General features: G+C 36.8%; 1 protein-coding gene across 1 annotated transcript in view; it reads right to left on the reverse strand.

Moving 5' to 3' along the window:
• Positions 1-15,407, reverse strand: part of TAFA2 (TAFA chemokine like family member 2) — a 565,192-nt gene that overhangs the window by 33,235 nt on the left and 516,550 nt on the right. Inside the window, exons 3-4 of the mRNA XM_005886926.2 lie at positions 14,091-14,243; positions 12,893-13,017 (exon numbers count right to left, since the gene is read on the reverse strand). Coding sequence (XP_005886988.1) covers positions 12,893-13,017; positions 14,091-14,243 — 278 coding nt within the window. The remainder of the gene's footprint in view (positions 1-12,892; positions 13,018-14,090; positions 14,244-15,407) is intronic.

A 15,407-nucleotide genomic window follows, 5' to 3' on the forward strand; every position in this document is an offset into this window, starting at 1 on the left:
CCTTTGAAAATGAGTTTACACTGCCTGGTATTATTTTGTCTGTCTGTCTGTCTCTCTTACTTCTAGTGTTCCTTTAATAGGGCTAGAAAGAGAATAGGAGAGGCAAGGTAAAGGTAAAATATATTTGCCACCAGAAGAGAATAAGCAATAAAGAGTAAAGGTAAAAGAGCCAACAGTAAACAGAACCTCAGCAGAACAGCCCTTTATTGACTTCAGGCTAATCCCATCATAAATCATAGGAAGCCAACATCTCAACTTAATAGGAGCAAAGCACAATAATACTGAACCACAGCAGCAAAAGGTACATTCAGCGGCTAAATAATTCTTGTCTATAATAAGTTCAATATTAAGCATTATATACATGGAATTCCCTATCTTAGTTATAAACTATAAAGATTTTTGGCTTCTTTGCTTTAATTTGGCAATTTGAGTTTTATATCTTGGGTGACATTTTAACTGAATGGTTGGTTTTGCTGTTAGTAATATGTTAAAGATTTTAAAATTGTTCTATAAGCTTGAAGCATTAATAGATATGCACAGTGTTATAAGGCTCCAATATTCTTCTTTTCAGGTGGCAATTTTAAATTATTCTCCGTTTAATTAGAGCTATTACTATGGTCCCATATACAAATCTTTCTCCTTCCCCTCTCTCATATTTTAAAACTATCAGAAAAATTTTAAGTGATTTAAAAGTCTAATCCAGAAAGTACTTAGTGTTGTCTCTATGAATAGTTCATCAAGAGGAAAGAATCTAGCCGAAAAAGCATCCTAATGGATTTTCATTTTCTTATAGCAGTAGAATAACAGATGCAAAGGTGGAAAACAATGAAAGCATATTTTGACATCACAGAACATAATATTTCCATTGTGCTTAGTCACTATCTATTAAGCAGACAAATTATTTAGTAATTTGCCTTTGAATGGTCTAAAAACCTGTTGTCCATGTGTTTTAGGAAGGTTATAGGCCAGCAACATTACACTGCCCATGCATTCCCGTGGCATCTATACAAACCTCTGTCCGACCAGTTCTGCACATGAAAGTGATTTATTGACTTTCTCTCCAATTGACCGTGAACTCTTGGACAGCAAAGTTTTTTGATTTTTTTTTTTTTTAATTAGAATCCCCAAAGCCTACCACACTATCAGGCTCAGTGCCACATAACAGACCTCCAATTGATCTTTGCAGACTGAATGAACAAACGAATGGATAGGCTTCCCTTAAATAGAGTTAGTTGGTTCTGCTAAAGGGAGTCATACTCCTATTTTAAAAATGTTTCTAACACTCCATTCTGTTTTAAATAGATGTATATTCTGCAGTGTTTACAATGTGTCACCAATGACACCATCCAACTAGGATTCTGGTATTAAGATTTTGATAGTAAGTAATATTCATCTGACAGATCATGAACTTCCAGTATTTCTTTCAAATATCACACCCAGAAAGAAACTTAAAGACCATATAATCTGTTGTAGATTCTATGTCCTTGTTGGATCAACTGATGGCCCTGTCTCTCTGGAACTCTCCCATTCTGTGTTCTCTTGGAATCTTGTCTCTCTTGGTTTTCCGAGTTCTCTGTCTACACTTCATGTTCCTTAGCAAGTACCTTATACATTACCAGCTAAAATGTCATTGATGCTCTTCCCTTTCAACATATTCCTTTTAGGACAGCCTTTTTAGTTAATTATTTCAACACCATCTAGGTATGATTGGACTCCCCTGGTGGCTCAGATGGTATAGAATCAGCCTGCAATGAGGGAAACCCAGGTTCAATCCCTGGGTAGGGAAGATCCCATGAAGAAGGGAATGGCCACCCATTCCAGTATTCTTGCCTTGAGTATTCCATGGACAGTGGAGCCTGGTGGGCTGAAGTCCATGGGGTCTCCAAAGAGTTGGACACGACTGAGTGACTAACACTTTCACTTCAGGGATGATTATTCTTAGACTTCTATCTTGATTTCTAGGGCTATATAGTAAACTATCCACTCAATATCTCTACTTCATTGTGTCTTTATCAATTAGCATTACCAAACAGGTTAAGCCAGAAATATGGGGAGATAATTTTCTCTCAGTAGCCTCTTATATTCAGTTTGTTACCAAGCCTTGCTGATTTTCCTTTCCTACTCCTGGACACCCTCAGTGTATCACTTTTTTTTTTTTTTCCCCTTAGTTCAAAATTGTTATCCTTATCTCAGTTCCCTACAATTCACCACTGTAGCCAAATAGACTTTGTAAAGTGTAAATCAGACTCTTCTCCTTTACTATTTAAGGTTCTTCAGTGGTTCACCATTGCTTAGAGAATAACACCCACTTCTTTTAGCATGGCAGTTAAAAGGCCATCGTGATTCCCTTCTCAGGGGTTCCATCACACATATGAAATTACCCCATGAGCTGATTTTAATTCCAGGAATAAGACATGCTCATCTATGCCTCCCTGGCTTTGCATAAGCTGTTTTGTGTTTGTTGTAGTAAAATGAACTAGTTAACTCTGAACTTCTGCTTATCCTTTTAAATCACAAATTGATGACTTCCAGAAATGAGGAATTTACCATTTCTCAAGGCAGCCCGTTCAACATCATCTTGAGCTGACACCAAGAGAGTTATTCCTTGTCCCTAATTATATTCTTTGTAGTCACATAGAACAAGTCTAATGTTTTTCTTTTGCATGTTATATCTTTAAAAAATTAAAAAACTATTACTCCTAGTGCTTCTATTCTTTGAGGAAAATATCAACAAAATCCTTTATATAAACTTCTTTTTTTCACGCCCATTGAACGTTGGTGTCTAGAATTTTATGGGTACTACAGATGTGGTCTAACCATTATATAGTTAAGCTCAACCCTGCTTTTGTACACCTCACAACCAACTGGCCATTATTTAGAGGTAGTCTGCGAGGAGGGGGATGGGATTTACTCTCATCCAAGAGAGTTAGACTACAGCTGTTTCTGCACAAAGCATCTGGAATTCTGAGCTTGAGGGAAATTTTACCATACTCTCCAAAGAAAATAAAAATGGATCTGAAATCATTGATTCAGGCATTTAAATTTCATAGAAAGTGTGTGGAGAGTAGTGGGAAAGAGCAATTGGAGAATATATTCAGGAAAGATTATATTTTTAATAGAGGGGTTGTTATACACCACAGAAAAGAAAGAGGCATAGAACCCCCACTAGCTAGAGATGCTCCAACTTCCTGTTCTGCCAAGTCCTATGACATACTGTTCTTCTTTGATTGTGCTCAGTCATATCCAACTCTTTGTGACACCATGGACTGTAGCCCGCCAGGCCCCTGTGTCCATGGAATTCTCCAGGCAAGAATACTGGAGTGAGTTGCCCTATCCTTCTCCAGGGAATCTTCCCGACCCAGAGATCAAACCCATGTTTCCTGCATTGCAGGTGGATTCTTTACCACTGAGCCACCAGGGAAGTCCCCCAGGAATATAACTTTGAACAAATAGCAAGCTCCTTAATATTAAAAATAAATCTCTGACATAGTTTTAGCCCTCACATAACAGACAGGAATGCTATTTAGGCAGTAGCCTAAAGATATAAACCTCATAGTGCTAATGACATTATGAAATGTCATAATGAAATTTTATGATGCCTGAACTAGATTCCCATTACAATGTGCAAACATTCACAATTAATTATAAGATTATAAGCACAATATTCAGAGTAACACCCACAAAAAATACCGGGCCCAAGTACTGTAGAAGCATTTAAATCTTATAGGAACTTCAAAACACTCATGCGTTGTCCATTTCTCATTTTAATTGTAAAAATGTAAGCCAAGTTTTTTTAAAAGAATATATTTTCTGATGATTTATTTGTTAAAGGTCTTTGCAATAATTTCTAATAACTCTCTAAATTTAATATTACTATTAATTAAGTAAGCAGCTCTTAAATTTAAAATACTAGGTTTAAAATGTCACTTTTAGAAGTGGTACTGCTTGGACATCTAGCTTGGTATTCCTCTACTCTTAGACTCAAATCTAATTGAGGAAAAAAACATTCTGTCTACATCTCTTTTTAAAACTTAATATTACAATAATTACAGGATTGCTTAAATGCTTTTTTCAAATGTCTGTGTCATTTGAGATTTTAAATCTTCTCTAGTATGAATTTCACTCAATATCTCCATTTTTCTTACCATGATAAAAAAATTTTTACCTACTCCTCTTAATAAATATCAAATTTAAGAAGTTATGCTTAAATTTCTACTACATAACCTAGATTTAGTGGGTATTAATGTAAAATATAAAGCCTGTTCTCCCCACAGTTCTCCCCAACTCACATAACGTCAAATTCCTCATTCTATTTGCTCAAGACAAAAATTAAAGTCAATACTGACTTGCCTCATATTACCTTTCTAATCAAAATGTGACCACTTGCCCTTGCTCACTCCCCTCAGGCACACTAACATCATTGCTATCTCTTGAATATGATATTCCCAGAGGAGCTTCCATGGCAGGTATTTTGTGCTTTTTCTTCCCTTTACCTGAAAAGCATAGCCTCTAGATAGTCATGTGGCTTGTCCTCATATCTCCTTTGAGACTCCACTATGCAAACTCCCTTGGCTCAGCACTCTCCATTTCTCCTCCCTGCTTTACTTTCTCCCATGGCATCTACCACCATCTAATATATACTTTACTCATTTATCTTTATTTTGTCTCTCCCTGTGTGACAGGAAGAATTCTAAAGATATATCCCCAAGATTCCTGTCCCCAAGCAATTCAAAGAAACACTAATCTTAGTACTTCTGTGAAGGGACTTTGCTAGGTAATTAAAGTTGCTAATCAGCTAACCTTAAAATAGGGTGATCATCCTGGACTATCTGGGTGGGACTAATGTAATCACTTGAGTTTTTAAAAGCCCAAGAGTCAGACAGAGGAGAAATGAGGGAATAAGGACGTCAGAGAGATTCAAAGTGTGAGAAAGACTGAATGCGCCCTGGCTGGTTTGATGATGAAGGAGGCAATGTGATAGAGAAAGCAGGCATTCTGATGGAGGTGAGAGAGTCTTCCAGATGCCAGCTGCAGAGGGATAGAAACCTCATTCCTACATCTACAAGGAACCAAACTGCCAATGACCTGAATGGGCTTGGAAGCAGATTTTCCCTTAGAGCCTACAGAAAAAAAAAACAGCCCTGTTGGGAAAAGATGAAGAACCCATTGGTTTGAACCTTGTGAAACACAGAGCAGAAACATAGCCAGGCATGGAAGTTGGACCTACAGATTAGTAATGGATGTTGCTTCACATCACTAAGTTTGCTAAGGCAACAGTAAAAAACCAACACACCCTATAAGAATCTAGGCCCTGTGAGGCCAGGGATCCAGTCTGTTTTCCCCTGTGCTGTGCTATGAAAAAAGAAAAGTGACAGTGTTAGTTGCTCAGTCATGTCTGATTCTTTTCAGCCCATGGAGTGTTGCCTGCCAGAATCCTCTACTGGAGTGGGTAGCCATTCCCTTCTCTAGTGGATCTTCCTGACCCAGGGATTGAACCTCGGTCTTCTGCATTGCAGGCAGATTCTTTACCATCTGGGCCATGTGCACTAGAATCTAGAATAATACCTGACAATAAAAGACAATAATTAGTTGCTAAATTGAAGAACAGATACAGTATACACATTCTTTCCCATGAAAACTATATTTTAAAAGATCTTGTGAAATTTTTACCCCAAAATATTGACAAAAAATATTTAAAATATAAAACACGAATTGACTTGAAAACTGTCTATTCAATAGCTTGTATCTTTGCAAGTCAGCAGTGGCTATCACTTCCATGCAGCCAACACAAGCAGCAGTCAAACACCACTTCTAAAGTCATGGTTTCCAACTTGCATGTTGAAACATCTTGTTGGGTGATAAAAATCAATTTATGGGGTTGATGAAGAGAGGGAAGAATGAAGGAAAGGAGAACAAAGGAAGGAAATAAAACACAAAAATCAGAATTTTAGTTATAGTGTGGGGTATATGAGTGTGTGTGTATTGGGGTGGGTGTTGTATATATCTTGGATCATAATGCAAGATGTATTTCTTACTTAGGTCCCATCAAAATAATTGAAAACTACAGCCCTAAGAGTCATCATGATCTGTCATGGATGGACACGGACAAGAATGCAATTCAGGGCCTGGTCAGAGGTGAGATAAAGACAAAAGAATGACGAATGTGTCTGTTAGAAAGGGCTGATCAAAAAAAGACCATACTACCCTAAGTCTATGTTAAATTCACAAGTCAAGAAGGGAGCTTGTGATTGAATAATTCACACAAATTGTACCACCTTAAAGTGAGAAAATGAGCCTTTCTTCTCTTGCTGTGTTCTTGCCTTGCCTTGGACCTGGAGTTGCTCCCCTGGACACCATTCAGACCCACCAACTCAGAGTCATCAAGTCTTGGTATAAAATCAGGCAGCATCTGGAAAGGAGTGACTTGAGACTGTAATCAGCCAAGCACCCTAAGATGCTATTTCTTTTCTCCCTTAGAGAGAGAGGATGAAAAACCTAGCACTTATTTATCTTCTGATATCAGCCAGTTATTAGTGTCATATAAATTTAGCTGGAAAAGAAGTTGGAAATGTCCTTGGCACAAGGAATCAAAGAATAAATGGTGGTTAGAGGAACTTGAAATTGAATCTAGATCAATATTCTCATTTTTCTGCAGATGAGGAAGCTGAACTACAGGCTTATGCTATCCCTATTATTATAATAATGTTATTCTTGACTTATGTTTACCAGTAGATTCCAACGTTTATTGTTGCTACTGCTAAGTTGCTTCAGTCGTGTCTGACTGTGCGACTCCATAGACAGCAGCCCACCAGGCTTCCCCATCCCTGGGATTCTCCAGGCAAGAACCCTGGAGGGGGTTGCCATTTCCTTCTCCAATGCATGAAAGTGAAAAGTGAAAGTGAAGTCACTCAGTCGTGTCCAACTTGTAGCGACCCCATGGACTGCAGCCTACCAGCCTCCTCCGTCCATGAGATTTTCCAGGCAAGAGTACTGGAGTAGGTTGCCATTGCCTTCTCCGAATGTTTATTGTTAGTGATCTGCATATGGATAGCAAAAGAATAATGCAATTGTATACTACTTTTTCCCCTACTCAAGGGCATATTCCTGGTGGGCAGGCAACATGCTATATATATATATATATCTTTGTGTTCTAGTTAGTGACTACTGTAGTTGGGGAAATTAAATAAGATAATACCTTCAGTGTATTTAGCAGAGTACCCAGCATACTTTAAGAGCTAAGTAAATATTTTCATATTTGATTTTGTTGCTTTGATTATAATATGAGCATTTTTACCATAAAATATTTAGGTACAGGAAATTTTTAGTATTTTTGATTCTCATTGAATTACACAACAAAGTAAAATCATATTTTATGCCCTTAAAATCCATTATGTTTGAAGTGATGTTAAAAAATTAGAGTTCTTATCTGTTTAAGGCATTTTAAGTAAACGAGTAAAGATGAAAGAATTCCAATTAGTTAAAAATTACTCAGAAAATGTCTTGTTAGGCATATGAGGATTCATGATTCATAAAGATAATATCTTTAATGAAAATATAAAACTCTTGTATAATATCAACTCAAGTTCACTTATCCTTAGGTAAGAAACAGACCTCAGAGCTGTGTGACCACTGAAATTTGAAATCTGTACCAATGCTGAAGGGCTGTAAATCCTAAAATTAGAATGTGACTTCTTTTAGGAGATATTCCACAGAGAAAGTATATCCAAACATTAAAAGAAATGAACCACAGTCTATTTTTTCTGAGGATTCCAACAATGTTATCAAAGATTTTTTTTTCTCAACTCTTACATGTTCTATAGCACCTTTCCCCTCTGCTACTTTTCTATTCTATAATTAGCAGATAATTATGTGCTCTTTCACAGTGGAAAGACTATTCTTTTATTAATGACTCTTTGAAAAGTTCTTTATTATTTATCTTTGAAAGTGAGTTCAAAATCAAAAGCCTTTCATGGCTCTTTTCTTTTTAACTTAGGAGTTCTTTAAAGTAATACACTAGATGCTTACAGATGTTGTATGCAGTCATTAAGTTTTACCTTTAGGTGAGAAGTAGGGCTTGGGAAACAAATGTTGCATCCTCCTTTCTCTGCATAAATGTTTGAAGTTTTGAAGAGCATGTATGCAAAATATTGATGCTCCAACAAGGCCTGTCTATGCTATGCCTTTTCCCCTTGTTAGGACAAATAGAAAATGGGTTATAACAATAAGCTTCCTGAATCTAGTACAAAGACAGAAGGAGGATATAATTAGCATTTATGGGAAGTACAATGTAAGTTCCAAATTAGTCTTAAATGAGGAATTCACCCAGCCCCTGATCTGTAGTCAATTCTGGAAAGTATCATGCATCTCTGCTGAGGCCAAGCAAGCCTCATTGATGTTTTTGGCTGACTGCTTCTCTTCTAACATTAAATTTACCAGAGTACTCCAGATTGGATATGGGCAATTATGAGGGAGGGTGTATGTTATTGCAAATTTTAATCATTTCTTGAGCCATTTTGCTTGCAGTGTAATCCCACAAGATCAACATATTCTGCATAAGAAACCCAAATGGCTTTTGGCTGAGAGCAGCTCTTCAGTTACTTTATAACCTATTCCTGCTTAACTTCTAGATGTTCCCATTTGTGGCTGCTGCTGCTGCTAAGTCACTTCAGTGGTGTCCAACTCCGTGTGACCCCTTAGACAGCAGCCCACTAAGCTCCCCTGTCCCTGGGATTCTCCAGGCAAGAACACTGGAGTGGGTTGCCATTTCCTTCTCCAATGCATGAAAGTGAAAAGTGAAAGGGAAGTCGCTCAGTCGTGCCCGACTCGTAGCGACCCCATGGACTGTGGCCTACCAGGCTCCTCTGTCCATGGGATTTTCCAGGCAAGAGAACTGGAGTGGGGTGCCATTGCCTTCTCCGCATTTGTGGCTAGGACCTGCCAAATCAGGGCCTCAAGGGCTTGTTGGCTCCCCACAGTCATGGCTACCTTATTCAACTGGATAGTAATACCAGTGGTTAGAACAGTAATCAGATTTCTTCTCAACAATATTGCTGCTATCTAAGTATGGCAGACCCTACCTCTATCCAACACTTTCACTATGGGTAAAGTAATGTGCCAGAACTGTTTCAAGAATTTTTCTTATCTCCTGTACTTTTGGGGCTATTTCAACAGAGATGGCAGAACAATAACAACATGGTGACCTTGGGAACTTTTCTTCTTTGGGGCTTCGGGGAAATTCACCCACGTTGTTGTGTAAGCCAAACTCACATTCATAATTTAACATCATTTTGCCCAGCCATTTGAAATGCCATGATGCTCCTTTAGGTGAAAACATCTAAGTAGCTTCATTTTCACCAGCAATCTTTTTACTTGTGAAGCAAAAAATAAAAATAATTTACTTTGATTGTATAATCAAGAAGCTCCTTCTTTCAAGCCTTTTATCTTCTCTTATATATAATGATTTTTCCTTTTTAAATGAGAATCAAAGACTCTCAGGCTTGGAAGGAATTATTAAAACATAATTTAATACAAACATCTACTGTTTCATGAAACCTTTCAACAGTGTCTTCCAGGAGGTTTTACAGCTGTTCTCCAGGGCAAAAGAGATGAAGGAAAAATAAAAAGGGCAATCCACTGTAAGTACATTAATTATATAAACTTATAATTAAAATAAACCAGAGGATCTAGATGTGGTCTTCCCTACTCACAAGCGCTCAGTCTTTTATCCATCTTGTTTAATTACACTAGGAAGAATTTGTGAAGAAGAGACTCAGTTTTATTTGAACTCTTGATAATATGGCCAAACAGGGAGTAAAGCAACACTTGTGAAAGAATTAATTACAAGAATTTAGATCACATGGTCCCGACCTTTTCATTTCAATGTTCTGAAAAGCTAAAAATATTTTTAAAGGTCTGCTTGAACAGAATTATAGTAAGTTTTAATCACAGTTATATAAGTTAAATGAGCTAGTATAAACTATGGGTTCAGAGGTTAGGTTCTGCAATAAAAAATGTATAGTTTGAACCCTAACTTCTCATTAATTAGCTATATGACCTTGAAAAGTCACTTAACATTTTAAAGCTTTGACTTACTCAGCTGTGAAAAGGAGATAATATTACCTTCTTTACCAGGCTATTAAGAGGATTAAATAAGCTAATTCACATGAAGCACGTTTTCAGTATATGACATATATTTTACGTATCTAATAAATGTTAGCTTCATCATTATCCGCTCATTTAATAAAAACATAGAGCCTTTTTATTGGAGCATAGTTGCTTTAAACTGCTGTGTCAGTTCCTACCGTACAGCAAAGTGAATCAGCCATACATAAACATACATCCCCTTTTTTGACTTCTTTCCCATTTAGGTCACCAGAGAGCGTGAATAGAGTTCTCTGTGCTGTATAGATAGGACGTTCTCATTAATTATCTGTTTTATACATAGTATTTATATATATGTCAATCTCAACCTCCCAATTCATTCTACCTCCATTCCCCAGCATTCCTCCTTGGTATCCATGTGTTCTCTACATATGTGTCTCTATTTCTGCTTTACAAACAAGATAATCATACCATTTTTTAAAACTCTCCATGTATGTGTTAATGTATAATATTTGTTTTTCTCTTTCTGACTTTACTCTGTATGGCAATCTCCAGGTCCATTCAAAACTCTGCCTATTTAAATTTAAAAACTTTTGCACAGCAAAAGGAAACCATAAACAAATGAAAAGACGACCCTCAGAATGGGAGAAAATATTTGCAAATGAAACAGCTGACAAAGGATTAATCTCCAAAATATACAAACAGCTCATATAGTTCAGTATCAAAAAATCAACCCAATCAAAAATGGACTGGAGACCTAAACAGATATTTCTCCAAAGAAGACATGCAGATGGCTAACAAGCACATGAAAATATGCTCAAAATCACTAATTATTAGAGAAACGCAAATCAAAACTACAATGAGATATCTCATCACACCAGTCAGAATAGCCATCATCGAAAAAATCTACAAACAATAAATTCTGGATAAGATGTGGAGAAAAGGGAATCCTCTTGGATTGTTGGTAAGAATATGGAGAATAGCACAGAAATTCCTTAAAAAACTAAAACTAGAGCTACCAAATGATTCAGCAATCCTACTCCTGTGATGTACCCAGAGAAAACCATAATTCAAACAAGTACATGCACCCATGTTCACTGCAGCACTATTTACAATAATCAGGATATGGAAGCAACCTACTATTGCTGCTGCTAAGTCACTTCAGTCGTGTCCGACTCTTTGCGACCCCATAGATGGCAGCCTACCAGGCTCCCCTGTCTCTGGGATTCTCCAGGCAAGAACACTGGAGTGGGTTGCCATTTCCTTCTCTAATGCATGAAAGTGAAAAGTGAAAGTGAAGTCATTCAGTCGTGTCCGACCCTCAGCGACCCCATGGACCACAGCCTACCAGGCTCCTCTGTCCATGGGATTTTCCAGGCAAGAGTACTGGAGTGGGGTGCCAGAATTTCCATAAATAGAGGAGCAGATAAAGAAGCAGCTGTGGTACATATATACAGTGGAATATTACTCAGCCATAAAAAGGGATGAAAACCATAGATGTTAGATGAATCACTACTTTAAAAAAATTGTTTCATAATCAAATCTTCACACATTTCCATGAGTGTTATTTTAGACCAAGGATTAATAATTGGGGGCGGATTTTCATGCTATAAGTAGCTTATAAGGAAGTTTTATATTGCTAGAATGATTTTAACAAATCAATATGGGTTATATCATGTGCTAACTGAATAATACAATTATTCTAATTAACTGATCATGCCCTCCATGGATTTTAGAAAGGAGTGTCAGCATTTAACTGACAAGTTAGAGTCATGATTCATTTGACAAAATATAACGTTATTATTTATTATAAACTTGGTTACTTCTGTGTATGGCTGAATACACAGAAAATACACTAAAGATATTACTCAACATTATATATCTCATGGGATTTTAAATTAATCCTCTTGAATATGTCCAGACAAGATTTAAAAAAAAAAAAATAAGAAACTGCTATTGTTAAATAATACCCTAACTAGTCTCTAGTTTAATGTTACTTTTTATAAAACATTATTATCTTCTAGTCCCCAATTATCCAATTATAAGCAATAGTCAGCTTTCCCTTCAGAGCAAAAATCAAAATAAGACAGAACTTTCATCTGCTGATTCCACAAAGAATTTAAATTCTGCCAGTCTACAATATCCATTGGAGGTAATTAGAAAATCAAAGAATAAAAGTATTTTTCACTTCTCCCCAGAAATCAGTCATTGCAAGGTGAAATACATCACCATCTGAAGAGCATTCCTTTTATACTGACCCTGAGATTTGAAAACTCCACTAGGTAATTCATTACAGTGATTACAAACGCAACCATTAGAAAACTATTTATTGATCCAGAAATTAGGGAGGTCAAAAGAATTACTTTCACAAAAATGAAAGAATATTAACTAGGAAATGTTTATTGAGTCATAAATAAATTCTCCTTTTTTTTAGGATTTATTCAGATTACTATCCATCAGAAGAATGAGGGATTAGGGTCACCTCCCCAGCATTTAACATGCATCCTCCGGCAGGGGTCGGAGGCGGTTCACATTACTGTGAGTATCTTATCAAGGAATAAACAGTATTTAATTATTAGGTAACACGACAGTTGTTGGCAACCTACAGATGTTATTCTGAGTGAAACAAAAATGTGCTATGAAAAAATGAATAGGGAGAAAATGAGGAAAAAATGTACCGTGTAAAACTGTACCCTCTCAATCCTACAACCACTTAAAGAGGTCACTGCACATGCTCCATGCTCTATGAATTCAGCGATCTTTAACTTTCACAGACTGACTGTCCACTTACCCTAGTTGTTTTCACTTTATTCCCAGAGGAACAGCTCCATCCTTTCCGATCTGGAAGAACTTTACATTCCTCTCCCTCAAGACATGGTTGCATATGGCACCACCATTTCTGTTCCACTATGGAAGCTATAGATTGAAAAAAAAAGCAATTCAAGATTTTCTATTTGGGCTTGTTAATTGTCTGGGTGTGCATGCTTTTTTTTGTTGTTTTGGTCCAAAGGTAGTAAATTTTTATAGATTTTCTGACTAAAAATATTTTTAATTTTAAAAAATTTTACTGTGATAAGAATACTTAAAACTTTAAGAGGGTAAATATTATTATATATGTTCAGTGTATAATACAGAATTGTTAATGATAGGCACATTTTTGAAGGGTTTTTCATACAAACACATAGGTTTCATTGAAATTAGCATATTAGAAACAAATTATGTGGATGTAGTATTATGTTTATGTATAGACATAAACATATAAGAAATTGAGTCTATGACCAGTTTAGAATCAATATTTTAGAATCAATGTAATATCTCCCCCAAGTAGACTAAAATCAGGAAGGCATTCAAATTGATGTCTTTTTTTTTTTTTTTTTAAACTATGGGCAGTAACGATCATTGCAAAGAATGCATCATGAAAATATATGAGCACTTAACAAAATATTATTTATGATCACATCAATTATACAGATCCACATAAATATTTATATCCTATTTGGTGAATCCTCCAAGAAAGAAATTAACATTTTGATGAATCTCTATAAAAATATTTCATGTGACTTCTATCCACAACTAAACATTCATTCATATGTATGATATTTATTTTTTCATTCTTAAGAACCATCCATGGGTTTAAGGACCCAAACTATTTAATCATCTATTTTTATATTGCCTTTGCCAATTAATTTACACACACAAACATACACACTGGCCCTCCACTAGCAAATCAGTATTTCATGGTATCAAAGTAAGAAGTACATGGACTTCTTGGAACCTGATTATAGTGCCTTTTGCTATAAGACTGTGCAAGTCCTTAGACCTTCTTTCAGTGGATTTTAAATTTCAGAATGCTGTTCAAATGATCTCATGCCAACCATATGATTGATGGTGTGGCCCCCCAGATGAACCCCAGAACTGAGAATCACTGTGAGATTCCAGTTCTATGCAGTCCCCAGTTACACTATCACAAGAGCAATGGAAAGCCTCACCATCCACACAAGATGGAGCAGCTCGCGTGGTGCCCGCCACCTGCCCAGGGAAGCAGGAGCACTTGACTGTTTGTGACCGTTCTTCTATCTTGTTCTTATTACAGCATCTGTGGAGTGCCACCACTTCGCAAGTGCCTGTTTTAACATGGTGAGCTGCACACAAAAAAAACAAAAGATGAGACAACACTGAGAAAGCTTTGGATACTTCCCTCCCTTTTTAATTAGAAGTGCATTAAATATAGCTCTATAAAGGGTCCACCATGCATGAAACTAGAAATACAATGATGCTGACTCCATAAGGCAGATTTGATTTCTTTGCTAAATGTAGTAGGACCATTTCTATCAGTAAATGCCTGGTGAAGCAGGAACAGTTAGTGGCTAGATTAGAATGAGCTGTTAGAACAAACAGTCTGAAATATAGAGGCAATATGTGGTGCCATCAAAAATATATTTATTTGCATGTGGCTTTTTTTTTTTTAACACCTTTTTGTTCAATATGTTGATCAAAGTAGGGTCACTCCATAGACAAAGTGCCCTCTACTGGGGCTGAGACAAGCCTTATTCTCAAAGTGGGTGGGCTGATAAAGGTGATAGTCTTTAGGTTATTCTCTCTCGGGTTGAGGCTAAGAGTCAGGAAGGGAATTTCTTTTCAGAACTTAGGAAGTCTGAGGGTGGGAACCCACCTCCTCAGCATTCTTCTGCTCAGTTTTCTTGGAAATGAACTAACTGGGTGATTTTTTTAAATTGCTGCCATTTTCCTGAAAGTCCCATCCAGTCTCAGGACCCACAGATCATTCCTGCGGATTTTGCCTGAGGGAACAACTGCCACCAAATGGCAACAACCACAGCCAGAATGTGGACAGACTTATATCTGCCCTGGCAAAACCCAGTCCAACACGCTGTGAGGCTCCACTGGCCGTTTTCTCAGCCTCACAGTAAGGCTACCCAGCTGCTGATGTGATTGACATTTTTGGACCCCACTCATCACATTAGGATAGGGTTCAAGCTTGCCTTCATTGTTTCTTTTTCCCCAGCATATCTTCTTCAAAGTAGTAACCCTACTGTGAAATGATAAACCAAAAGTTCCATCTGCTAAAAATAAAAAACAGCTTAAAATCAAACGTTTGTTGAAATGTTATGTTTTCAGAAATTTTAAAGCATGTGATTGCTATAAAAACAGAGATTTAAATAGAAAAGTAGGACATCTGAAGTTATTTAATGTTATAAACATATTAAGACCCATTTTGTAAATAAGGTTAGGACATCATGCATTTATATTAATTTTCCCCTTAGAGATGGGGAACCACTGAGCAGGGA

The sequence above is a fragment of the Bos mutus genome, chromosome 5 (genome assembly GCF_027580195.1).
Source record: "Bos mutus isolate GX-2022 chromosome 5, NWIPB_WYAK_1.1, whole genome shotgun sequence".
Classification (NCBI taxonomy): domain Eukaryota; kingdom Metazoa; phylum Chordata; class Mammalia; order Artiodactyla; family Bovidae; genus Bos; species Bos mutus.